The 27,581-nt window shown below is 43.5% G+C and overlaps 3 protein-coding genes across 3 annotated transcripts in view; 1 reads left to right on the top strand and 2 right to left on the bottom strand.

Moving 5' to 3' along the window:
- The window catches only part of BRCA2 (BRCA2, DNA repair associated), a 31,290-nt gene extending 28,590 nt beyond the window's left edge, over nt 1-2,700 (top strand). The window contains exons 25-26 of the mRNA XM_026049827.1: nt 825-974; nt 1,991-2,700. Of these exons, the coding sequence (XP_025905612.1) occupies nt 825-974; nt 1,991-2,587 (747 nt within the window). The 3' untranslated portion in view covers nt 2,588-2,700. The remainder of the gene's footprint in view (nt 1-824; nt 975-1,990) is intronic.
- A 647-nt stretch (nt 2,701-3,347) lies between these two features.
- N4BP2L1 (NEDD4 binding protein 2 like 1) lies at nt 3,348-10,653 on the bottom strand. Its single transcript, XM_026049816.1, has 5 exons — nt 10,532-10,653; nt 5,786-5,910; nt 5,418-5,506; nt 4,285-4,361; nt 3,348-3,549 (listed from the first exon to the last, which is right to left on the bottom strand). The coding sequence occupies exons 1-5, from the start codon at nt 10,651-10,653 to the stop codon at nt 3,348-3,350; spliced, it is 615 nt and encodes a 204-aa protein (XP_025905601.1).
- Nucleotides 10,654-13,056: 2,403 nt separating this feature from the next.
- N4BP2L2 (NEDD4 binding protein 2 like 2) overlaps nt 13,057-27,581 on the bottom strand; it is a 33,876-nt gene continuing 19,351 nt past the window's right edge. Inside the window, exons 7-11 of the mRNA XM_026049817.1 lie at nt 20,905-22,724; nt 19,253-19,338; nt 18,547-18,592; nt 17,440-17,639; nt 13,057-13,849 (exon numbers count right to left, since the gene is read on the bottom strand). Of these exons, the coding sequence (XP_025905602.1) occupies nt 17,479-17,639; nt 18,547-18,592; nt 19,253-19,338; nt 20,905-22,724 (2,113 nt within the window). The 3' untranslated portion in view covers nt 13,057-13,849; nt 17,440-17,478. The remainder of the gene's footprint in view (nt 13,850-17,439; nt 17,640-18,546; nt 18,593-19,252; nt 19,339-20,904; nt 22,725-27,581) is intronic.

Consider the following 27,581-nt stretch of genomic DNA (forward strand, 5'->3'; position numbering starts at 1 on the left):
CCTGCTCCAGCAGGGACACCCAGAGCACGGGGCACAGGGTGGCAGCCAGGCGGGTTTGGAAGATCTCCAGAGAAGGAGACTCCACAGCCTCCCTGGGCAGCCTGTKCCAGGGCTCTGTCACCCTCACAGGAAAGTTCTTCCTCACACRGAGATGGAACTGCCTGGGTTTCAACTTGTACCCATTACCCCTTGTCCTGTCACTGGCCACCACTGAGAAGAGCTTGGCCCCTTCCTCCCTACATTCCCCCTTCATGTACTTAGGGTACCTCTTGTACTTTTGCAGGGATTCTGTGGGATATGGAATAAGCTGTTACATATACTTTATATGTCACATTACATACACTTTTCCTGGATGATTCCTATTGAATGTGCCTGCCTGGTTTTTCCCTCAGCGCATCAGTACTGTTCTCTAGATCTGCCCCTGGCCCTTCCCTGCCTAAAACAGGTAGTGGAGCTGTCGATGGCCAGTCTGGCCACAGCCTGTTTCAGGCCTACCTGCTCAGGGGAACGTGTTCATCAACCCACTGGCTCTTCAGGTCTGCAGCTTTTAGGTAGAGCCTCTGATCCTGCCTTCTCACTTACTGAAAAGCAGGTTCTAGTACAGAAGGAGCTGCTGCTTATTAGCAGTATGAGGAAGGTGTATTTTGTCTCCCCTCCCCAGGAAGTGCAGCAGTCTTCTCAATTTTTCGTTCACCCATAAAGTAAATTTYAGGTAGATTCCTCATGAAAGAATTTGGTCACAAAAAAAAATGTTTACAAGCATAGAAGACTTTCATAATTTTAAAAACAACTGCTAATGCACTGTACCCTGTTCCTTTTCACAGGACATGGATTCCTTTTGTTCTGATGCCGAAAGAAAACTGATGGATTTGCTCCAAAGAAACGGTCCACTTACACCTAATTTACCTAAAAGATATGGCTTGGAATGTCCTTCCCCGTGCAACACAGGCCTCTCTGCAGGGCCCGTCAGTTCGGTAAGCTGCTTGTAGCTGATCCTGGCTTTATATATGGACATTACTTACAGTAATAATGTAAGCACAGTTCATACAAATGGCTTGTGCTGGTTGCTTTTCTCTTCAATCTTTCCACAAAATTTTGAGACTTATTACATCTTTGCCACCTCTTCGTCTGCTAATCCTTATGCTTTTTTGGTAAATTATGTTTGTAAAGAGTATTCAGGTSTTCTAGCTCTAGTTCCTTTATAGATTACTTAGTAAATTCATTTGCAGTAAATGTGTTACCTTTGCAGCAGGCTCGACATAAGCTGTTGGAGTGAATAGTCCCCTGTGGCCTGCAGGCTGCTGGGCGGGTTGGTCTGGAAGCCAGGCCTGAGCGCGGCCCCAGGCGAGGGATTTTCTGCCMCCAAGTGCTGGGGAGCAGCCTGATCAAGCACCAGTTCCTAGGGACCAGATTCCAAGTCTACAGGGCATCATTTCCTGTTTCCAGGGACATTTCTCCTATTTAATTCTAAAGGTTTAGTGATGTGTATATATAATTTTATTAAATGTTAATCAATTTTAAATAAATGAGACCTAAAGATACAGCGAAGTTAAGCATGTGTTTGAAAGGCTTGCAGTGTAGTGACTGTCTTGTGCAATGGTTGCCTTTCATTTTTTCAGTCTATTTGCAGTCCTCCTTTTTCACCCCTTTTTTTCCATTTTTCTTTTAACAACTTTTTGACTAGTGCAGTAGAAATCACCATTAATCCTGTTCTGTCATGATTATTTTAAATTCTTACAATCAGGCACAGAAATAAAACAATTTAGATTTCAGAAAATGAAACTTGTCATAATGTACTTAAAAATGATCCACTAAGCAGCAATTCTTGAAAAAAAATCTTCATCCCTATCAGAAGACAACAAGATAACGTCAACTTGGGCATGAAGGATGGCTTAGTAGTTTTGTGTCATTTTTTTTTTTCCTGCCATGTGGAGGTATTTAAGGATAAAGGAAATATTTGACATAAAACTTTTATTTTTCTTTTAAACAGGTATCTTCTCCTAACATTGCAGTAAAGTACCAGAGCCCTTCGGTAAACGGCGTGCAGAACTGGAAGCCTGTGCCACAAGGCTCGGCTGCGGCTGCGGCTCATGAGGAGCATCCCAAGAGCGGCCGCAAGAGGAAGGCCCTGGAGCTGCTCAGCCGCCTTCCCGCCCCGCCTCCCCTGCCGCCCCTCTGCCCCGGCCTTTCCCCCTCTCTCCGGAGGGCCTTTCAGCCCCCGCGGCGCTTGGGCTTTCCGCACGGCGCGGCCCCAACGGCGCCAAGCGGGAACATGGGCGCCGGCAGCCGGGAGCRGGGGGAGGCTCTGCAGCTTGCCGAGAATGACCTGGTTGCCGATGAAGAACTTGCCATGATTAACACGCAAGCCCTCCTCAACACCTCCCCGGGGGAAAAGAAGACCGAGTGCATAAATGAAAACAGCAGCACGGCAGCTATGGATGTACTGCATGTTCCTTCAGGAAAAAGTAGTTCCAGATCTGCTGGGGAAGCAAAGAACTCATCCAAAAACTGTCCTGAAGGAGCGGGGGCTTTTCGGAAGGACACACAGGAGGCAGAGGGCTCATTAACAGACCACAGAAAGCTATAGAGACAAAAAAAAAAGAAGACTGCTACTAAAGGTGTATAGTGTTGTGTATATATTTCAAATTCARATTATTTTTACACTTTGTACATTAAATTCCAATGTATTTAATAAAAATATATTACAAAAACAAAGATTAAGTGGCATCTCCTCTATAAAATATAATAAATTGGACTTGAATACCTATGCATTTCCCGCACAGCTATGGCTGGTAGGGCAGGCATCGGCGTGGCTGGAGGGTGCGTGACCATCTATAACCTCCTGCCTTTAAAGCATTGCTTCCTGGTGTGCAAATAACCACTGTGGTTTAAAGATGCACACAAAGGGAAACTGGTGCAAGACCAAATCGTTTCTTCTGTCCATCCCTGTGTGAGGGTGGCGGTTCCCTGCAGGGGCTGGCGGCGGCTAAAGCGAGGAGAGAGATGGAAGGCAGCGAGAGCCCCAGGAGGCACCGCTGCACAGGGGCCCAAGGAAAGAGAGAAGTCGGGAATACCGCGTGTTCTCTGTCAGTGACAGAGCAGGGAGCAGAGCTGGCACCTTTCACCACAGCCAAGGCTTGAGTTTCGTGGCAGAAGCAGGACTGGGCTGGGGAGGAGGCTGCAGTTTGTGCTGGCTCACCTCAGTCCCACAACCTGTGCCGTTGCTGGCCACTGCCACTTGCAGGTGAGTAAGATAAAAAAGCCCAAGTTAGAAATACAGTAAAAAAATACAAGAATAAGAAATAATTTTTAGAAACGTAAAGACAGAGGCCTTTGTCCGCCGACGCTCAGGACGGGTGGTGGGCGGCGCCGCGCGGCGCGCGAGGCCTCGCGGCGGGGGCGGCCGGGGCGCCATGGCGGAGCCTCCAGGCGCCGCGCGGGGCGGCACTCGGCTCCGCGGCCCGCAGGACGCTGTGGAAGGTGACGCCGTGCTCGTACTCGTCCTTCATGCGCTGTATCGTGTGGCGAGGCACCCCGTGGCTGTTTCTTCTGCAGAGGCACGTGAACAGAAAGCGCAGGCGTTCAGTCAGCCCCACCTTGCAGGTTGTCTTCAGCTTGCTAAGGCTCCTGCTCTGCTCGGGACAGCGGTTCTTCTCCCYTGTGTCCCGACTGAAACCCTTGCCCCCTTGCCTAGGTTTCAAAATTGGTTTTGGTGACTTTGCTGGATGAAGATTTGTGCAAACCCAGTAGCCTTGTTTACCCACCAACAGGCACCACGCGCGTGGGCCGAAGGCCTCGTGCACCAGAAAGCACCTTGGCTTGTCCCTGCATGAAGTGCCAAGGGGCTGCCCTGCACTGCATGTATTTGAGCCAGCTTTGCAGTGCTTGTAGGCTACCACTGACTTGTTTAAGAGCAGAAGTCAGGATATTGTCTGTGGTGCCTCGACATGTCTTGCACCCAAATACTTCCAGTATTTGTGCTGCTGAAAACACACACCAGAAGTCAGGGGTTAGGGTCCCTGCCGCTCGGGGTCTGCAGTTTGAGTATCTCAGCCTCTGCTGACTGATCAAGATGCGTCCTTCAAATCAGCTGGATGCTTTTGGGCTGAGCTCACTACACACGAGGTCCTTAGTCACAGGGCTTTGCCACGGTTCTCCAAGGCCTCTTAGCCTCGTCTAGTGGGTTATACTTTTGCACATACGAAGAGGACGAGCGCCAGCCTTCCCCCAGGGCACATGACTAAAATGAGAAACTCGTGCTGGATCGGAGAGAGGGAGATGTACCTTGTCAGCTCCGGAACATTGAACTTCCAGGGTGTATCTGGTTCTCGGAATGTGACTTCGTAGTTATGTTCCCGGGCCTGGGGAAGCACACAGAAGGTTTAGCCGGAGCCTGATGGCTGCCGAGCCCGCGCTAGCCGCTTTTCCTCGCTCCGTGAGCACCACCCTGAGGTTTCAGCTGCCTGGGAAGGGCCGTCACATCCCGCCAGGAGCCACGAGCAAGGAGGTAACGGTGACTCCCACCAGGGTGTGAGTCCCAGCTAGTTCACATTCTCTGACACCAGGGATCTGAGTGCCCAGCGGACCTCAGCATAGCTCCTGGCCGTGCAATGMGCTTACTTGACTGCTTCTAGCTTGGCTTTTTGGGGGAGTAGAAGGGTGGCCGGGAAAGTTTCATGGCAGGAAACAGGCGGCAGGGAGCTCTGCTGGCCCTTTGGCTTTTTATCCACCCCTGGCTGAGATCTCTCACTTCCCACATAGTCACACCCAAACATTCACAATTTCTACTATTTCAGTAACACTCCTAGGGTGTGCAGAACTACTGCTAACACTGGCCTCTTTTGGGCTCCATAAAACCATTATTTAGACTCAAATTTCTGAACTGGCAAGACCATAACCCAAGAACTTACAGCTGTGCACAATGCAAGTTGGGCACTGCCCTTATGAAACTACTAAAATGCTGCCAGTAAGCGCCACCCCGGCCAGAGCACAGGATACAAATGCATCCTCAAAGACTTTATTGTGCATTTTTCGCAAGTCCTGAATTAAAATAGAAATCATAGCTTAACGTATTTGTCAACTATTAATTTTGAAACTGTTCCATTCATGCTGCTTTTGAGGAAGGCAGTCACCACCCGGCTGCCAAGAAGTTACAGGGCAAGACCAATGACTTACAGGGCAAGACCAATGACCACTGACTTTTGGAGAGATTTTGCTTTCACTCTGTTATACAATGAATTAGATAAAAAATAAAGGACTTAATTCCTCAAAGTATCAATTATCATTAACTATAATTACATGAACTAAAAGAAAGTGGAAGTAATTACTTCTACCCATGGCAAGAACCCTCTCTGTCCGATTGCCTCTTAAATGCTATAGCTGAGCACGTAAAAGCAATAAATCAGAGCTTTCCCTACCATCATCACATACGGCTTCATTTCCCAAGCATGGATGTTGGTATTATCAATAATAACCGGGCTTTTCCCATTCTTCATTGCTTTCTCTGCTGTAATGCAACACAGTAAGTAAAGCTAAAACATATTTAGTAACAGCCTGCTCCAAGTTTTGCCAGCCCCTGGTGTCCTTCCTTCRTCCCACTCCTAGAGGACTTGGCTCTTGACCCTGCCATGGGTCTTCACCCACTCTTCCCAGGTGTCACTCTCCTGTAGGCTACTACTTGGAGGTTTTCTATTTGGGAGACTAAGTTTATGGATGGACTGAGGTTTATGGATAGACTGAGGGTGAAACGAGGCCGAGGAGACCTGGCTCCCGGCGCGGCAGTCACCTCTCGCCTGGTTCCACCTGTGCGCGTCCTCYAGCCAGTCGGGCTCAAAGACGTACACGCCGCTCCTGATGAAGAAGTCATCGGTGCTGAGAACGACAGCGCTGGGGGAGTCACGTTTCAGTTGTCTGGAAATAAAAAAGATGGAAGGAGCACTGTGGGGAGCCAGCTGGGCACCTTCTGGACACACAGGACTGGTGTGAGGAGGTGGATATGCTCCTTTCGTGGTGCTATAAACTTGAAGCATTCCTCTGTTGGGCCTTAGAGAGACAAAAAAAACCCWTCATCCAAGAAGGGGTTCCCAGGTGACCAGGCTGATCTTATTCACATCCACAGCTGGAGCTGACTCTCTCTTCAGCCCTGAGAGCGCTGCAAAGAGGACAAGGAGGAGAAGGACAAGCAGGAGAAGAAAGACAAGGAGGAGGAGGAGGAGAAAATTAAAGACAAGGAAGAGGAGGACGACAACAAGGACAGAGGCATGGAAGAAGGAAGCAAGGCCCCAAGAAGCCGGGCTGATCCTGCTGCCTCTCCCAGTTCTTCACACCCCTCCTCAGACCCAAACTGCCTGGAAAAGAAGTTCAGGTCAATGGAAAACCTGGCGCCTGCAGGTGCCCACTCCCTCACACTATCCCGTGCTCCTAGACCCCATGACTCATTTTTACCGCCTTCATAAAACACTTCTCTTCCAGCCCGTAAGCTTAAAAAAAATTTTTTAAAAAAATGAAACAAACAAACAAAAAAACAAGTATTTCTCAATGTCTGGCAGGATTGGGCAAGGGGAAAAGCCCCCTGAGGTTTCTGCAGACAAGTCAGTCCACAGGGAGACAGTTCCGTTGTGTCACCCCAAGTTCTGCTCTTGTCATTTCCCTACTGGGTTCATCCCAATCCTTTGGTTYACAGCAATTCCTCACAAATCCTCCATGTAGCTTTCAGCTGAGGAAAGCTCCCTCCTTTTGCCTTGGTAACTTCCACCATAACTTATTAATTAATGATGATTATTTGGGGGCAGTAACTGCCACGAGGGCAGAGGCCAGGGCTGAGCGAAATGTCCCATCCTAGTGATGYCCCTTTGACTTGTTGAACAGACGGTTCAAAGACATTTATTATGTTGTCCAGTGGTCCTTTCCTTTAAACTTTTTGCAATCCGGGTAATTTCTTTATTTTCTTAGCATATATCTTCTTCCTTATTTTGTTACAAATATCTGCACCTTTACATGAGGATTTTGATACTAACCCCTGAGGCAATCTATGCACGAATGCTACTTATGTGGTTATCTGTAATCTCAGTCTAGCACCTTCACACAGACACCTTCGATAACGAAAGAAGATAAAACATGTGATTCAGAGGATTTAAAAATACGGCACAAAATGTGTTCAAATCTATGACTCACTGTCACATTTGCCTTTTTTCCTGCTCTGCAAGCAAATGCCTAATAGCAACATGAAAAGAACATTGAATGGCGAAAAATGAGAAGTGTTACCTTCTGCTTATCTTGCTGTGTTTACTTGTGGCTTTCTAAAGTCATCAAATTGACAATAAAGGTTACTGGTGCTTTTGGTATTCCTCATCTGTATGTGAAAACAGCAAAAAATTCTGTGGTTTTGGGGGGTTATTTTTTGACCTCTTTTTAGAATTTCATCAGGCACCCAAATCTCTGCAACTCCAGAGAGCTGTGAGCCACACACAGCAAGATGCTTTGCTTGGAATAAAGGTTCTCCTGCATCACATTAGCATCCAAATCAAAACAAAAGGCAAAATAAGAATGCCTCTACTTGGCAAAATGTGAAAAAGGGAGGACCTGTGACCTAYGTAGCTTATTTATACATTTTGAGCAGTGCTATAAACCAAAAATGCAGTCAGATCATTAACTGTCAAACTATACTAAGAACTATACTAAGAAGAAGTCTCATTGCAAGATCAAAGGGTACTTATCAGATATATTAACATTGCCAAAGGACAAAAAAAAAAATAAGTGCTGCATTGTGACAAACAGTATCAGGGTAATTTATCTGTGGGACAGGACATTTAATTGCACAGTCTTTTGTCACCCGGTAGCCATAAAACTATAAAACAAGGGGCATAATACACATCTTGCCCAACACAAGTTTGCTGCTGGATTTCAGACAAAAAGACGGGCTGAGGGAAACGGAGACGTTTCTTCTCTTGCAATAGATCCCCCAGAGCCCTCCAGGCCCTTTTCTCTTCCCTTTCTCCAAGGGGCAGCACATTTGTGTGCCAGGTACCGCCACCATTAACCKGAGGACCTGTTCCCACGAGCTGCCCAGTTTCTAACTCCCTCTTTTTATTAATATTCTCTTCAGTGCTTTCAACTGTTTGTTCTGAATTACAACTATAGATATTTCTGCCCTCATAGGTAATGAATTAATAATCCAAGATTTCACCTAGCTCCTATAGCAGTGTCCACGTGTGAAGTCTCCAAGATCACTACAAATGCTGCTGGTGTGATGAACACAGTATTCAGGTTAATTCCTTGCAGCTGAGGGCATTGTGCATTTATATCTTAAATACAGACAGGCATTAAATGTGCCGAGGTGCAGGGCGCTACCCGCGCATCCCACGGAGCCCACCAGGGACCTTCCTCCAAAGCACCCTCTGCTGCTCCGGGCTCCTGCTGGCAGCAACGCCAAGGAGCCTGTGAGGATCATCTGAGGAGACTGGGAAGATTGTCCTTATCTGTGAACCGCCGGAGAGGTGTGGGCCTTGGCGCTGAGGAGACAAATCCTCCTGCCCTACTGCACTGCAGCTGTGAAGCCATCCAAAACGAGAGCACAAAGGAAAAAAACCCACACGTGGGGGCAAAACCCTTGCCAAAGATTCCTGGAGAATAAAATAGGCAAAATCCCGAGGCAAAAAAAAAAAAAAGAAAAAGAAAAAGAAAAAAAAAAGAAAAAAGTGGCACCATAATTACTACTGCCTACTAGGGCGTATAAAAGGCTGTTGAGAACCCAGCTTGTCATCACCAGCCAAGAGGAACCCAGGAGATACAGTGGGGATGATGCAACCCCTGAAGCTCCTTGTCCTCTCCGACAGYGGCCACAGCCCCTGGGCAAACACGTCAGTGAAGCGTGTGAGTGAAGCAAAGCTCCGAGAGAAGGGATTTGAGCGGGTGAAGCGAGCTCAGATTTTGAAAACAGATGATCACCTTGCGCCCTCCATAAATCCCACCCGGAATTTTGCTGTACTTGTTTCCTACAAACACTTGCATTGGCACCAGCAAGAAGTTATGAGCAGGGATGGCAGGGCCATCCTTGCTAGTGAAGATGGGGCTGGCCCTGCTGCACGGGCACCACACACGGTTCCCACACTGCTCTTTGGGTCACGCGCTGCCGAATGCAGGGACACCAMGAACTCAGCACCACTGTCTCTGCCAGGAGCTGGAAGCAGGAGGASATACTTGAATGTTCACCTCTCGTGGCACTAAAACACAGCTTACTAAGCATTTTGTAACTCTGTCAATGATTAATCTTGCAATTTAGGCAAAAGACAAGGTGGTGAGCCAGTTCCTTGTACCTGTGGAGGACGTGTCCCCAGGTCATGAAGTTTCTAACGCACCAGAAGACCCGAGCTCCTCTGCAAGAGGCGAGGCCTGTAGCTACAGCACCTCTTCAGGGAAACAGGTATTTCAGGTTTCACCAAGAGCACGGTATCCATACCTGCATTACTTGGTCTTACAGAACCCAAGGGAGATAAGGCAGAGGTCTTCAAAAAAGACCGAAAACAGGAACAGTGGAGATGATGGGTCCATTGCAGTGCTTTATACTGCCACCTTTTGCAGCAGAGCCCTACCTGCAAAAACACCAGCACCTGCCAAGTCCTTGAGGAACCTGTGTCTGATACTGGCACCCGAGGGAAATGGGGGTTGATCTTTTCACGTTTTGTGGAAAGTGGGTGGCATTGGAAGGGGATGAGATACCAGATTTAGAAGTCGTGGCTGCTCTGTGTCACTATGATTGYGCCACCACCTCCCGGCACTCCCCTCGGAGCTGTCTCTATCTAYGTTCTGTTTCATTTTTGCTGTTTTATCACTTTTACAGCCCTCTCTGGGAGTGGCAGASTCTATCTGCCCTCCGACCGCTCTAGGGAGGGGCTGGGCACCAGGAAAACACCCATGGAGCTTCCTCACCAGGCCCTCACGGCAGATGCGCTGCCGAAGAGCCSGGGGCACAAACACGGACTCGGTGTTTTGCACCACAGGACATGCAAAAACGAAAGGAAATAGCAGATGTTGGGCCCTGGGTCGCACCAGGAAGAGCTGCCGGCGCCGCCCGGCGCGCGGTCCTAAGACGAGCACAGGCTTAAAGAGCACCCTGGGCTCAAGGACGGAGCCGGGACAGTTTGGGATGACAGCGTCTCGGCGAGCGCGCTCGTGCCGGGTCCGGCCAGGGCTTCCTCGGCCGCACAGCGACGGCCTCGCGGCTCCGGCCTCGCGGTCCCGCCTTATAAAGCAGCAGCGGGGAAGGCCCAGGCCGCTCGGCCGGGCTCGGCCCTGCGCGTCCCGTCCCGTCCCCTCCCGTGCCGTCCCGCGCGTCCCATCCCGTGCCGTGCTGTGCCGTCCCGCGCGTCCCGTCCCGTCCCCTGCCGTCCCGTCCCCTGCCGTCCCGTCCCGTGCCGTCCCGTCCCATCCCGTGCCGTCCCGCGCGTCCCATCCCGTGCCGTCCCGCGCGTGCTGTCCCATGCCGTGCCGTGCCGTCCCGTGCCGTGCCGCGCCGTTCGGCGCCGTGCCGTACCTGGCCAGGGTGCTCTTGCCGGAGCCGGGCAGGCCGCGCAGCAGCACGAGCTTGCGGCGGCGCGCGGGCCGCGGAGGCTCGAGGCTGAGGCCGCCGAGCGCGCGGAGCAGCCGCTCGTCCATGCGGGGCCTCCCGCGCTCCGCTCCGCGCGGGGGCGGCCCCGGCGGCGCCGCCCGCCCCGCACCCGGCCCCGCTCCCGGCCCCGCACCCGGCCCCGCTCCCGCACCGGCAGCGGCAGCTCTTCCCACACGAGCCTCTTCCCCCCTTTCCTTCCTACCTTCCTCGTACCGTGTTTGGAAAGTGATGCCCCAATGAAACCACTGGCCAGAAGGAGCCCAGTTTTAGCTCCATCTTCTTTGCCTGCAGGAGCCCAGGCTCCCTTCCGAAAGAGAAATGATCAAAGGAAGAGAAAATGCATTGTCTAAAACTGCACGTCCAGGGAGCAGGATGTTGCAAGAAAGAAGATCTTTACGTCTAAACACTGCACAGACGTGTGCGCAGTCACTGCATCAGCTCTCTCRGCAGCAGATCAGCCCAGCACATCATTTCTCATCATCTAAATTAACCTCCAAGTTCTCCCAGCTCTGCCAAGGCAAGCGCTGAAGGGCTGCCCTTCCACCAGTTCAGGTTAGGGCATGTGGGCTATAACCACAGGTTACCGAAGGGAGAGCAGCGCGGGTCTCTTCAGAGGAGGTATTGACAGCAACACACGCGCTGGTACTCGTGGGGAGGCCAGGGAGGGCAGGAGGAACCCCAACGCCGTGGGGAGCCCCTGCATGAAGCTCATGGCACCAGGATCCCTTCCCCCAAATGCCTGAACAGCCAAGCAACAAGTTCAGTTAGACGAATTTTCCACGTGGAAAAGCTGACTTGCCCCCAGGGAAGCCAAAGAAAGAAACCAGAGGGTTCCAAGAAAGTGGCCGTGTGGTATCCCCCTCCCTCGGAAAGGCACGTGAAATATCAGCCACAGAGCGGTTACTGCCTCGTCCCATACACTGCAGGGACACGGTCAGTTAACTGCAGTACTGAAGGCAAGAAATAGAGCCGCCCTTGCTTTTTCCACGCAAGAATACTTGAGATTTTGGCATTTATTTTTATTTTAGGCATTCTGGAATTTGGGTATTCAGTAACAGAAAACATGTGCATTCAGAAATCTTTCCAAATGAGTAACGGCAGAAAGAAAATAATAGGGGTTGAAAGACATTTTCTTGAAATTAAACCAACTTTTCTATTGCACATAGTACTTCAGGTAAGTGTGAAACTGAGGGTGTGACCAGCAAGAATTACATGTGTCCCCATAATATTTTCTTTAATGTTGGAAGTGGAAAAGTAGCACATTTTAATTTAAGGAGAAGAAAAAAAAGACATACACATGAAAAAATGAAAGTGCAGCCACAGAACTGTAACATTCATTTAGAAATGCACATATCTGSTAAAGTGCTTCTATGTAAACATAATATTTAGTATCAGCAATATTATGTAAACATAATATTTAATGGGCCCTTTGGCCCACAGCGCAGGAAGGMGTTAGCAAGGCTCCAGCCAGGTGCTGGTTCCTCAGCTGCTGCATGATGAAAGGTGCAGGGAAAGGATAAAAAGGAACAAGTTGGAAAACAGCACAGGATAAACATTCTGGATCCGAAACCTGCAGAAATGGGAAGTATTATTTTTGAGAAGTACATGAAAATTAAGCTTCTTTGCTTCTCTTTTCCTCATTGATCTTTTCCCATACTCTTTACCAGACACCAGGGTGTCTTGTCATCGCTGCTCAYAATGGAGAAGCTTCCAGCCTTACATGACAGTTTCCATCATAATAAATAAGGATTTCTTTTTCCGACTACATGACCTTAACTTTTTTCTTTCCTGTATCTCTTACCCATTACATTTCCCTCTTAGAGAAYGGAGTGGAATAGATGACAGATCAAAAGATCATCAATTCCCTGTCTCACCTGTAGGACTTGCTTTCTCAGCAACTTTTTCCTCTTTAAAATAGCWATGGCTGGCCGCCCCCTCCATCTTCCCGAAGCTGCTGGCCCCTCTSCTTTGGGGATCTTCACACCTGTGGGAATTCCTGTGGGAATCAGAGCCCACAGGAGAGCAACTTCRTGCTTCCCACAGAAATGGCAGTTGGCAGAGAGGCCGTGTCCTGCCTCCCACCTCCGCAGAGCAAGGAACATCGGAACAGCTAACACCACCCTCGAAASAAAATGTGAAATTCACTCTGAAAAACACGGGATCAACTTCACCACCATGTAATTTACCCCACTATATATCATGTAATATTTCCTATTTTTCTTTGACACCTGTGGAGACATTTGCAAAAGCAAGATTTTGGTTTTTAATCTCACTATTCATCAATTTTCCTTTCTTCCTGATGAAATCAATATTCTGGGATAATTTCTTGAATGATGGAGTTGCTGCCAGTAAGACTGTTATTCTAACTGAGGAATTAAACCACATTTAATCTTCAAAGGAAAAACAYTGAAGAAGCAACTGCTTTTAGATTACTTTAAAATTTTCCTCACAGGATATGGATCTCAAGTGAAAAAAAAAGTGGCAAAAGGAATATCACTAGCAGAAACATCAAACTGTTGAATATGGGAATTATAGATCCTGAAGCCCTAAGCATCTTTCCTCCAGCTTGCCTGGGTCAGCTCCACAGTGACAATTTCTCTGCATTTCTATAGTGCACAAACCAGCGCGCTCCAAGGGAAATATTAAGTGTAGTTTCAGGAAGAAAAGCAATGCACCTTGTGCACCTGCAGGTGAAAGGAGAGAYTGATGAAGTCTTCTTCCACTTGACCTTGTGAGGAGACTGGGATATAATTATGAGGAATGGGAGCAGGATGAAGGATAAGCRCGAGCAGCAGTGGGAAAAGCCACGTAATGAACGACAGAAGCAGAGGCACCGTTCCCTGCGGGAGGACACCATCAGCAGGAAACCCCGACTCCTCCGTTCATGGAGACAGATCCCGATCCAAATGACTCAGATACAAAGGCCTCAAGTTCACCCCTCGCGCAGACACCTCCTCCTTCCTTGGTCTCTCTTTTCAGTTCCTTTTTTATCATATGTAAGGCTGTCCAGAAAAAGGCATACACTCCAGAGGGCTTCCGAAASGGGCCTTTCCCAACAGCAAAGTTATCTCAGTTTTGACTTTTTTTTTTTTGTTTCCTCAGAGTGGAGGGCTGGAACAAACTGCGGCCAAAGATTTACACCAAAAATCTACACCAATTATGTTCTTCCTGTTTTCTCCTTGCAATTGAAATACTTGGTTGAAAACTGAGGTTCTTCCATGGTAGAATCAAAGTGAGAGATTTCTGTAAAAAAAAATTAAAAAGAAAATAAAAAGAGAGAGAATCTGCATAAACATGATGATAGTGCAGATTACTGAAAAGCTTTTTTGGCTGCAAATCCCTCTCGCACTAAAAAGAGGTTATCTGTCCTTGATAGTTAGGGGTGGGGGAGAGGGAAAAGTTTGTTTCTTTCTCATACTCAACTGTTGGTACCTTGTTTAAAAAATGAAAAAGAATGAAGAGAAAACAGACAGTATAATAGGTAGGAAAGGTAAAAGAAGCAGGGAAAATGGAGAGAAAAAGAAGAAAACATATATATATACGTGTGTGTGTGTATACACAATTTTYCAGTCGCATGTATTAGCTGCTTATAGCTATTCAACCAATACTACCACAGCACAGCTACACCAGAGGTTTTTTTTAATGTTTCATTTCCTTTGTCATATTYCTCTCRGGCTTCAGATGTGGAGACATTATGGATTTCTGTGTAAGGCAGCAGCACAGTCTGATCACTACTTTTTCCTGAAAACTCTATAAGCCTGTTCYGTGCAACTCTCATTCCCTTTGTTAACTATGCTTTAGGTCAGGATCTACTCACAAGCACTGTAAAAGACAAGTGAGTTTTTCTGGAGACCTTATTTTTGTTTAAAATGAGTGGTTAATTCCACTTGCTAGATTTTGGTTTTGTATGAAAATAATAACTGAAAGTAGTTTGACCATGGGATTTCTTGTAACAATTTGCAAGACAGATTTAGTTTCTGGTATATTCAGATTATATTTTGATGTTAGCTAAAAGACAGAGGAATGAATCGGTGAAGCAGGAGATCTGCAAATTTGTTTCTTCCATTTTTTTTCCAGGATTACAAGTTACCATGAACACACTTAAGAAAATACCTAATGATTCATTACTTAAGCATATCTGATTTACATATATTATTAACTGGGATCTTCTTTAGTAACTGTTTCAAGTTACAAATGCAAACATAAGAAGGTAGCATGTAGAAATGGATTTGTGAGTAGAAATTGCAGAGAAAATTATCTTTTTTTTTTGTTCATTCTTCATCTTAGGACTGAGAAGCAAAACCAAGTTTTAGTATTAGTCTTTTTTTAGGATTCCTACTTCTACATTAGAGCAGGGGAGGTGCCACAAATGCAGCCTCAGTATTTAAGTTTCTCCCCCCACCTTTTATCCATATCTGGGAAACCTGCTCAGGCTTCTTTCCTGCTTGGTTTGCAGTTGCATTGACACAGTTGTCTCTCATCTTCTGCATCAGATATAAGCTAGAAGTTTTCAGCATGACACTTTTCTGAGGCTTGATTTCACGCTTCCCATCGCTTCTCACTCACTATGGGTGACAGCTCCAGTCTCTGATTTGACATGGGTGCCAGTCTCTTGCACTCATTTTCCAGTGAGCCCTTTTCTGCTGCTGAACGAGCCTGGAAAATCCCCTTTCATGGACAACAGGAACATCTGAAGATGCTGCTGGGCCTGAGCAGAGCTCTTGCTCAAGCACAGAGGTCTTTGCAGTGCATGCAGAACAAGGCTCATCCGTTGGGTATGGCTGCATGCAGAGACCAAGCACAGCTTGATTTTCCATCCACTTTCACACAGCCCTTTTCAAACCAGCCATTTCATGCATCAAGTTCTTTGGTTGTTTCAGCTTTCAAAATAATTAGTTTTTACTAACATAAAATATTTATTTATTTAAACTAAGATCAATTTCCAAATGGCATTCCCTGCATTGCTAAGCCAATATTTGTCATAGTGCAAAAGAGGGCAATACAGCATAAGAAATTACTAGTGAAGATAGAAGACTGCTTCTTCTGGCATCAGAAGCTTAAATCTCTGGCTTAAACTCTGATGAACCTAAAGCTTGTTGTGGTTACATGTCATTCCCATAACGTGCTTTCTCTTCTCCATGTCCCAGCTACATCTTCCTGCTTATTTTCCTGTGTCCTGGTGTTTGCGTTGCTCTAGGAAAAAAACTCTTCCTCAGCTTGACAGTCAGACTGAAAACATTTTCAATGCCTTGCCGGGTTGGTCCTGCACTGGGTCAGAGAGCTGGTTTCCTCCACAGCTGCAGCAGCTCTGTATCCAAGGGGGAGAGACGGGAAGGAAAAGGATAGGCCAGGAAAGGAGGAGTGATAACACCCTCTACCAGGTTTGCTGTGAAGGGAATGTTCTCGCAGGGAGTTACTGCAAAATGCTGCCATGGTGGCTTTCACCTGGCGATAGCTCCTGCTGGCACAAAACCCCTTAAACTGCAAGCGTTTTCTTGGCTTCTTGCTCTCTATTTGTACAGTTTTGAGCACAGCAGAGTCCTGGTGGCAGGAGAACCTCTTGCCACTAAACTAACAGTGTTTTCACTGCTCTCAGTGTTTTTCAAAATCTCTCTCTTGCTTAATCTGAATAGAGCAGAACAAATACTGAAGTGCTGCCAATGCTGCAACWAGGAGCTCTCACAACACATTGAGATTAACCCTCACCTGTGTGGGTTTTCACAAAGAAACAAGAAAACGGTTCACTTTCTTACCTTGCATAGAAGCACCCTGCACAACCTCAAGRGAGAAGCATGACCATGTGGCTAACAAGACTAAGTTGCATTTGGCCAGTAATAGTTAGTTTATTCTCAAACCTAAACTGACTGGAATGATAGCATTAGCTTCATTTATTTCCTGTGKTTTAAAAAGCTTTGAGTAGGGATGTATCGGGTTTCTCTCTTTTTTTATTTTTTAATTCGCTTGAAAACTAACTTATAACAACATTTGTGAACATTCGTTCACCTGAATAATTTTATAGCCACTCTGGGATATCATTCCTGGTAAGCTTGATTTAATCAACATGCAGAAAATAATGATTTTGTGGTGAGGAAAGATGGCCCTGTCTTTSAATACCAGTGGTGCTATTGAAACCCCTCTTGAAACCTCCAAGAGATGTTTTCCACCTACATTTGTGTTTCTGGCATCGCAACAAGCATGAAAGTCTCACACCTGAGGGGACGATTCCATGGTGTGGCTTGACCTGATGGAGAAGATCCCAGTCACCAKTTCCTAAGGAATCCTGCACTTTCTTCCTCTCCCCGTTTTCAGCAGCACAGTCCCATCTGCTCCCTTCTCCCAGTTTCGACACTAGTTTGACCTTACAGAGGTTCTTGAAACTTGGTGAAATTCTGTTTTATTATTTACATGGTGCTCCTCAGAATTAGAGCTGGTAACGTAGTCARTGTTACTCTCCACAGTCAACAGATGAGGAAGATGGCACTGAGGTGATCCGAGTCACCCCAGAGCACCCCAGCAATCAAACCAGGAATAAAGTCTAGCTCTTAGCATCCCAGACCACTGCTTTGACTTTCCCAGGAAGGTGTTTTTAGATATTGAGGGGAAAAAAATATATGGTTTTGTTAATAAAATGCTGCCTCCTCTCTTCCCCAGACTGATGGTAGGGAGCAGGTGGTAGGGAGTAGGCAAAGAGAAGAGAAAAGCCTCAACCTTAATCTGAAGAAAAAGTTGGGTGATATTAGATCAATCTTAGAAATACTAACAACCGGTGGTCTAAAGATGTTTGGTCAAATATAATGCAAGAATGGCACATACTCAAAGGTATCATTTATTACCTTGTCCTTCATGCAGAATTTGCTATTTAAGATGGCCAATCATGAATGCTGAGATACAGTATCCAGGCAGCCAGTGCTAGTAGAAGTCATGACGTTCTCTTCTATCACTCCTCGAAATAGCTCTATTTCTGGAAGTGCTTCAGAAAAGCCTTGATTCTCTTGACAATTTTTATTTAGATCTTCAAGACCAATAGTGTTATCTAAAAAAAAAAAATATACAAACTGCAGCCAAAGACATCTGAAATCACTTGATAATCTCATTTCTATCATGTCAAAGTAGAAGATTTCTAGAACAAGCCAACAAGCCTTTATGTTACCAGAATGCTATTGATTTTACATCCTAAATGGCCTAAGAAATGAACTAATTTATTTTCGGCTATCTCTGACAATTTTATACATATATATCCCCATTTCTCTTCTTCCTTTCAGCCCTCAAGCAGCTGTCTTCAAATAAAGAGCCTCCTCTCCTCTTTATTAAGAGCCTCGTATCTCTTCCTCTTTCCTATTTCAGGCACAAAATCACGTCTGTTTCCAGGGAAAAACTAGTGGGTATTTTTAATACTCACTTGTGAAATTATATCAAACTAACATGGAAATCATGGAGCAAGACAGTCACATTAAAACTCACATAGGCAGAACTCCTGAGCTTCTCATAGACCTCAGCTATTTTTACCTCTTAAGAGCCTGATCTCTTGCTATGCTGACAGTCTTCAGTGACTGTTAAGTTAAATTAAGTTTAAGATGCTMAACTTCTCAGAAGAATAAAGTCTGAAGACACTTCCCCCCCCCCCCCATGATAATGCCATCCTGATATGGAACTAGGTAAGTCTGAGCTAAATATTTTATTAATTTGATAATGGAGAAAAAAACGAAGAAGATTTCAACCCATGAATCAAGAAATATAAAACAGTGTTTCATAGCAACTATAATTCTGCCATACTAGTCTATGTAACAACATATCATTTATATAACCTACTGCATTTGCCCAAAGAGGAGTATTATCACTCATTTGCAATGAAAAACTTAAGACACTTCAGCATGAACTATTTTCTCTTCCGAACAACAAATATTCTATATAGTCTTTTTTGTATCATAAAATACACTCACCAGCCAAGGTACTTCCACTCAGCAATCCAYTTGTTTTCTGTTTCTCCTAAAATAGATAAAAGCAGCCCAGAGAAAATATGTGACAACAAGAGATTTTGTTATTTTAGAGACAGAACAAGATTCACATTCTATTATGCAATTACAATATTTTAATACAGTTACGTGATTTTCATTACTGGATAGTACAAGCACTCCGAAAATAAATCAATCAATCATCAGGTATCTTCACAAAGCAATAGCATAGGGAAAAGTAGCAAAAAAAATGTCATCTGTGGGCAACAGTTTAACTGGACAAGGAGAATCAAGTCCCAGAAGCAAGCTGCCATTAGCAGAGGATAACATTTTCATGGGTGATTGGAGAAAACTGTAAGAAGGATTAAGTGGTAAATGATGGTAGGTTCTATTTAATGRGCATAGGCTAGGGCAGGACAAGTACCAGGAAGAAGGGGATTTTTTATCTGAATTAGATCATAGACATTTCTGAAGATCATCTTTCAAAATCTCAGTCCTACCCAGCCTGGACTGGCTCTGGTATTATTCAGAACAGTACAAAAAATATCCACTTCCTTATTATTAACTTCCTTATTGTTATTTAAAAACAAGGCAAAATTTACTAGCAAAAACATCATCTTGTTTCACAAGYTGAATGACTCCTCCTTACACGTAGACTGTTGGGAAGCCTTCCAAAATCCCCTAAAATTCGTACCTCCACAGAGGTCTTCCACAGTAAATAGATCATCTTTGAAATTTTCCAGTCAAGAGGTACTATATAATCATCTGGCAACAAGGATTCTGCAGAACAAAATATTTTTGCAATTGAGTATTCAAATCTCTTCACAGCCAAAATATGTATTTTTGCAGACTTAAATGCGTTCTTGCTTTTTAATAAGCACGTATTTAAATGAGCCAACAGCAGAGTSAGAACTCAGCTTCTATAGAATCCAAGGTCAATGTGTAAGGGGGGGAGGAGCAAAAAAGAGTGGGTTGRGGTTTCGTTTTTAGAAAAACACTTTCCTGCAGTACTTTCATTTCCTCCACCTCTCCCTATAACTACGCCGAACAAGAAGAACAGAAAGCTTTCGGTCTGCAGATTAAAATTTCAAGTTTGTTGCTTACGTTACATTGGCTTTTAAAATTGTTTAAAATATGCAACGATAAGAAAGCTTTGCAACATGTTTCATCAAGTTATGTTTTAAAGTGCTTTTAAAGTGCTTTTACTGTAATAACTCTTCACTGTTTAAGAAGAAGAGAATCATTACAGGAAAAGTCTGAAACGTATTTTGTGGTTTTATAAGAATCATAAGCGAACAAATCGACTAAATATTACCTTGATAATTATTCAAACCATAATTTATATTCCCTGCTCTTAATTCTACTGAAACTAATAGGATTTATGTGCTGAAGAGCTGGGCTGGCTCTTCTTCAGTCCTATCTATAATATTTAGTTCTTGAAACAGTATCTTAGTTTAAATTGCATATGTTAATAAAATGACCTGTTCAACCCGTTCAGAAAGTTTAGCTCCTTTYTTTAGTTTTGCACATAAGAAACAAAGGAATTCAGGGTTTACTATTTTCTGACCTTTCAGCCGCATTACATACAGCATAAAATACTACAGTGATTTCCACACAAATGTTTCTTGTTGCTGGTTACCATTATGTGTAGTTATGATAGCTTGTATTAATTTGGAAATCACAGTTGTGATTTCCACACACAAATCCTTTCATGGCTGACTGTAATACTTACAACTACGCAATTAAAATGATTAAATTGAAAATACAAGTGACAATTAGAGCTCTGGAATGATAGGATACACACCTCTGATGCTTCTTAAACATGCATGACTAAAATAATATATTCAGCATCAGAAAATGACTTTTTCAAGTTTGATTTTCAATCTAAATTAGACTGTGGGATGTGTTTTCAATGCATCCAGCCACACAATGGTCTATGAGAACTCTTCTACGTAAAAGAATGGTACTGTTCCAACAGGGTGAAATATAAAAGCAAGTGTATAAATGTGACATAAGAGGAAAGACTTTGTATCACGTTTTCATGTAATATTGTAATCAGCTCATTAAAACCTTACTCAACATGATGTATTTATGCAATGTATCTAAAAGAGCTTCAAGTTTTGGATTTAAAGTTACCAAGCCATCACTACTAAAGACACCACAAAAATGAGGCCAAACTAGACACCTTCTTAGCTGTAATGACAATGACATCTTGGACTGAAATTGAAGGGTTTGGACAAATTCGCCAAGTAGCTGTTCCTTACAGTAAATTTGACTATTACCTGCAATGAAAATGAATGGTTAATCACAGGGGTGTCTACACTGAATTAGTAAGAAGAGTTTTACCCAGTGGGAGGCCTGGAGAACCAAAGAGCTGCACAAGCTGAAAAGCAAATCCTAAAGATAGGGGAAGTCCAAGAAAATTAGGTTTCATGTTCACATCTTGCTTATCTTTGACCTGTGAAGCCTCCAATGACTCCAGGCCATCTGCTCTGTGCATATTTTCACTACAGGTTTCCAATATATCAAAACCTTCTGGATTTTCAGAAACCACTTTATCAGAAGACAAAATATTGGGTTTGCTATTTGTAATCTCTGAAGAGTCTTGTTCATTGTCAATCTCTTTCTCATCAACTACAGGTTGCTTATGAGTTCCTTCCTTTTGTTGGGAAATAACACCAGCACACGGCATCAGAGAAAAATCAGATTGTCCCAAATGGCTTGCATGGCATGAAACTTCACTGAACGGAGAACTGGTATCACGGGTGGGTGAGSAGAAGGCTGCCTCACCACCACTGTAAAGTGCAGAATATCCCTGAGTAGGAAGGTTCTCGCTATGCGCCTTGTTACTGTCTTGGTTCAGAATTCTCTTTTGCTCCATTTCTGAAGTGCTTTTGGAGGAGAGGTCATCTCTTAACAGGACTGCTGTCCTTCCCTCTGTATTGGCAGCAAACTGTCGTGGTAGATTAAATTTTGGTGCCAAATTGAAAATTCTTTTGCATCTTTTCTTCTTGGTTGCAGCTGGTGCAGGGCTGTTTGCTGGCGGGTTTACTTGGCACGGTGTGGAATCCAGGGACACCGTCACAAGTGGATCAACACGTATTTCACCTAAAAAAGAGGTGCATGCACCGCTGCTTATCACATTACCAGGCTCCTCAGTTGCCATCACCTTCACCAATGACTGGTTTTCCTTTTCCAGTTCTTTATAAGATTGACAGCAACTTAGCTCTGCTGAGCTGTTAGTAAGAGTCGGTTTAAGCTTCCTCACTTTTTCTTGTCTTTGGTCACCTGCAAAGTTATCCTCAGACCATGAAGAGAGAGAAACTTGCTTATCAAAGTCCAGCTGCAATTGCTCAATAGGTRAATTATTTGGAAAACATGCCCAGTCATTAGAGCAATTCTCCTCTCCTTTTAACGCATATTTCCCCTCTGTGTTACCATCAGACACATTATTGGATACTTCTGAATTATAACACTGAGAAATTTCATCTTCTTCACCATTCAAACTCAAAAATTTATCTTCCATGCCAGGTTCGCATATAAATTGATCTGAGCTACGGTTGCTTTTTAGGCCTAACAACACTGTGCTATGATCAGCACAGCTGCATTCTACTTCTTGGATTGAAGATTTATCATMATTTATTTGGGGGAAATTGCTCTTGCTTTCTAGAATGCTTTGGTCCTGCCCTTGGTCTGTATCTTGACTATCAAACGCATATTTGGTTAGGTTTTCATTAGAAACAGGCTTTAAATTTGATAGAAATGAACTGCCACTTCCTACAGACGATTCATTTTTCAATGCACTGTCCAACACAGTTGACACTTCAGACGCAGKAACTGGAGACCATTCTCTGGAAAAGGCTGTGGCTTCTAGGCTTTTGTTATCACCATTAGGCTTCTCTTCACAGCACACTATCGGGCCCGCTGCATCTTCACTAAATGTACATGAAGATTTCCTGTTTTCTTCTTCTTCTTCTTCTTCAGAGTCATCGTCTTCACTTTCTGATGTTTCCTGGTCATCTGCAATTAGATGATGAGCTGYTCCACCCATCTTTTTCTTTGTAATTTCTGTGTGATTGCTTTTTATTTTTTTGTTTCTTTTTCGCTTTTTTCTCTGCTTCACTTTTGTGAATTGGCATCCTGGGCTCTTCTTCAAAATTCTCTCCCTATGTAAAGAACAAGAGAACTAAATGTGGAAGAAAATACATTGTAATAATCTATCTATGAGGTACTCAATCTGAAGAATAAGTATTTTACATTAACATCATTATCAAATACACATCAGCTCTATTGTATCAGCTGTAAACTGATAAAACCTAAATTTAGAAATTAAACATAAATGCACACTTTACTACTCATATAATTTTGAACACTTTAAACCTGCTTTAGGTATACCTGCAGTCTCATCAACTTTAGATCCAATTAAGTAGTTCCAATTTTGCAAAAAAAGTATCAAAAATCATTTTAAGACTAACCAACATGTTTGAAGATGTCTAAGTTATGCTTGAATGATAAATACCAAGTATTAATGTTAAAGAGGTATTGCTATTCTGAAATTTCACGCAATATCATGCAACTTAGTTGTAGGCTCTTTTTTTTCCTGGTTTGTGTTTCTTATCAAACTCAACAGGTGGCCTTCAATCCTGAAATGAATATGAGTAAGGAAAACTTTGTCCAGAAAACTAACTTCTCCTGAAACCACTCTTCAAAGAGAAACTGGCTTTTCAAAGTTACGCTAGATGGATGTATCTCCAGATCTATCTGTTGTTCTTATGATTATTTTTTGTTTAGGATTCAATGACTTTTTGTTTAGCTAAAACACTAAATAAACAGACACTAAAACATGTAAGAACAGCAAAAAGAATCACAGTGTGAAGTTATTTTTCTTCTTGTGCATTCTTACTTAGCACAGACTGTTGTAAGGATGATATTGTGAATCTTAAGAGAATAATAAAAAAAGGTATGTGCATCTGTGAAGCAAATGTCAATGCCATCTATAGGACCTRTAATAAGTATATATTATATGTAGCTTTTACAGAAATAATTTTGAATTTGAAGCCTATAAAGCAAACTCTACCAAATTCTCCGAGTTGGAAACAGTTCAGCAGCCTTCTAGGCTTCAGTATAGCCACCAAGTCCCTAGCTGGAAGTGGATTCGAAAGTCCTTGTTCCTTGATATTGCTACAAGAAGTACTGTGGATTTCATATAAAAATGTAAAATGATACATTTTACATAAGTATATAAAATTTATATCCATATAAGATTATATTTAATTTCTTTCTGCRTTCACCTAAACTTCTTCAAATGAGTTTGCCCTATTGTAAAACCACATGGCACCCAAAAGTGGAAAAACAAGAACCAGCATGGAGATAGGCTTGCTTCTTTAAAATGGCATTTGTTAGTTGTTTGCTTTYAAGACATGCTACATACACAAAGGAAATGTATGAGGTTATTAACTTGAAAATAAACACATATAAAAAGTCTGAGCCTTATACTTTTAAAAGTGCCTTTCATCATTATTGGGTTCCCTGAAGACTGGTTCATTGCTGCTAGAAAAAAAAAAAGAAAAAAAAAATATATATATATATTTTCTCTCTTCTTAACGACCCAGACATTACCCATGCATTTCCACCACCTGTTTCCTGTTGCTTCTTGCACCAACCTATCTCCTTGGGGGTRGATTTTAGTGCTGCTCTAATTTTTAGGTAAATTCTAAAGCAGAATTTATGCCATTCTATGTGATGTATCAATGCTTCAAGCTGATGCACTGCTATAGTGCAGGTATGAAAGGTTGATAGAGAGAGGATACACAGAGAATACCATATAATTAGCTTAACCAAAACATATCTTTAGAAGCTATTCATGTAGTCAAATCCGCACCAAAGTATAATCATCTTCAAAGAAGAAAAAAAAAAAAATAGAAGAGCCTGAGGTGATAGTCTTAAAAATCCAGTTTTCAAATGCTGGTCCATTCACTCCCCCAAAACTTCTTTACAGGCTGATGTGACTAATGGAGAATGAGATCTTTGTCCTGCCTGGCCAATGAAAGCCAGAAATGTCTTCTGAGTAAAAAGGCAAAATTTCCAATTTCATCTCTTTTGTCATGGAATATGGAATACATTGATCAACATTAAAAAAAAAAACCAAAAAAAACCCACCCCCAAAACTCATAAAGTTCCACCCTAAAGATACTGATTCTAGCTTCTGCCCAGCATCAAACCTCTACTTCCTGAACAAGTTAAACTAGCCCAAAGCTGCTTTCAACCTCATTTAGGTGCCACAACTGCATCTCACCTCATGCAGTTCAAAACACCAATGAGGACATAAATCAGAATCACAATACACATAGTGATAGATGTCRAGGAACATTTGCACTTTTACTGGACTTCTCTACAACATTAGGTATGACTAAATGTTAAAAAGCATGTCAAAAATAAAACAAAAACTACGCAAAAATGCTACAAGTGATTGTACCCAATTTACAATACAGAGATAAGAAATTGCCTTTCTACCCTCCATGTTCTTATTCATGAAGGATTTAAAGGATTAATTTTCACTTAAGTCCTTTCAATCAATGTTTAGTGGAAGAAAACACTATGGACTTCAATGCCAATGTATGCACTGGACTGGAAGTACAACATGAATCATGCTTTAATGTGTGATAATGGCAATTCTATTCCTTGGGTAACGTGAACACAAGGATGTGGATGAACACAATCAGGTTGAAATTAAGCCAGGCTAGACAAGAAATACGCTGCCTCAAAAAGTTGTTTGGAGACGTATGAGCTATGGTCGAATTTGCACTGGCTACWGAACTCGAGTGTGATCTGCTGAGTAGCAGTGCTCCTTACTTTTCTATTGATATGAAGGTATTTCTATATGCAATTTTAAGCAATACTTCCTAGTAGGCTTGAAAAATCCCATCTTCCCAGACAAGACGAACCTCAGGTTTCATCATCCTCTGGACAGGCTACATCGCCGAGACTTATCTGGATATTAAACTGACAGGTCTCACTAACTGCTAAGCACCTTTCTCTCTGCTGCCCCGAAGTGTTTTGCACCACCCAAGCTAACAAGCTGCTGGTCTCCTGGTTCCACACAAGTAGCTGCTTAACAACCCCTTCAAAACTGTGAGGAAAAAAGACAGAACACACACATCTATAATGAAAGACCTTTACAGCAACAAATGTGCATCCCGAATTTAAAAAAAAAAAAAAGTTGCTCTTCTGGATTTACCATATTGAATAATGTATATGAAGGCTAAATAACTCAAATACAAGACAGTATTGAATATGCATGGCCCCTTGACTTCAGACAAGATTTTTTTTTTTTTTTTTTTTAAAAAGAAAATCTGTGAGCAACCTCACAAACCATCTTAAAGCATCTTTCTCTTAGGATCTGCTTTTCAGGGATGCTGCATTTCAGGTGCGTGCTTATGCAGTTCAGCTCCAAAGATACCCAAAGGGTCTCATGAGGCTCTCTYAGAATCACAGAATCATTAAGAYTGGAAGGTACCCGTGGAGATTATCTAGTCCAACCCCCCGCACATGCAGKGTCACCTAGAGCATGTGGCACAGGGCRGCATCCAAGTGGATTTTGAAGATCTCCAGAGAAGGAGCCTCCACAGCCTCTCTTGGCAACCTCTGSGACACATTGTTTTCTTTCCTTCCAGTTGTAATTTCCTATGTTGCAACTTTTGTTCATTGCTCATCTTGTTGTCTCCAAGAACAGAATGGCTCCTTCAATACATTTTCTCATTGGGTAGAAGAAGACAGCAAGAAGCTGTCTTGGACTTAGCAGCATCCCCTTCCTACAGCTGAACAAACCCAGCCRCCCTTGCGCACCACGTGCCGCAGGCCCAGTCGCTTCGGCAGCCCTTGGTTCAGCTCACTCCTYGTGTCACATCTTACTAATACCAAGGAGCCCGAAGTTGGCCGTTTTCAGCTGGGACACTAAAGGTTCGTCAAGCACAGGTGCACTAATTTAGTCTCCCTTGGAAYTTGGAAAACCTTGGAATACTTAGAAAGTTAATGTCAGGTCAAAAGGACAAACAGRATGACCCATATAACCAAAAGGGAAGTCAGTCTGGTATCCATTTGCGGGACAATAAAAGAAAAATGGATGCTGAATTCAATCAGCAGCTCAAAGGAAAAAAAAAACCCTACTGCCATCCAAAAGGATGCCAATCCAACTGGAAAGCCAGGCCAAACCCCTCGGCAGACACAGTCTGTGGCTTGGCACAGCACAGCTTCAGCAGCCTTACGCAGCACCAGCAAGGCGCACATTAAATAGCCATGGTCCTACCTGAGAAACGAGGACAGCACTATCAAATAAAAGGAAGCTGCAAAGATCCATTTCAGGCCCASTACTTCTCAATACTTTTATTATGATTGAGCCATAACGACACTGTCACAGTCCTACTAAAGAAAAAACGTCATTTGCTGCTTCTCCCCTACTACAGGAACCGATTAAAAAGACCTGAAGTGACCCGACCTTGACAACTTATGAGCCTCGTCTCCTAAATACTTAAAAGAGCAGCCAGTTATTTCTTCACACATTTTTTTTCTGGGAGCTGAAAATAATGCAACTTACAATAAATTTCTTCCATTTAGCTTTATGAAAAGAAAAACAGAATTGGCGTACAAGTAGTTTCTCACCTAAAAAGTGATTACTAAGGAGCTTTAGTCKAACAAAAAGTCATGTTCATACTGCACTTTTATTTCAAAAGGATGAGAAGATACTAAAATGAAAAAGTTAATATGGAAGTATTAAAGCAAAAAGGTAAAATATTTCCATATATCTAATATTTATCTGAACACTCARACTGAATATTAATTCTGAATTTAACAAACTGCTGCTTCAACACTACACGTCCTTTTACTGCTTATTACGGGGAGCTGTAATACTGGGGTATACCAGATAACCAGGGTGGGACATATGCAGGTATCTACCATTTACATTCATATCACATTAAGATTCAATGGAATAAAATTCTGACACTTAATTCATGAAATTCTATGAA

This window comes from Nothoprocta perdicaria, unplaced genomic scaffold, assembly GCF_003342845.1.
Source record: "Nothoprocta perdicaria isolate Ctin4 unplaced genomic scaffold, notPer1 scaffold_62, whole genome shotgun sequence".
NCBI lineage: Eukaryota > Metazoa > Chordata > Aves > Tinamiformes > Tinamidae > Nothoprocta > Nothoprocta perdicaria.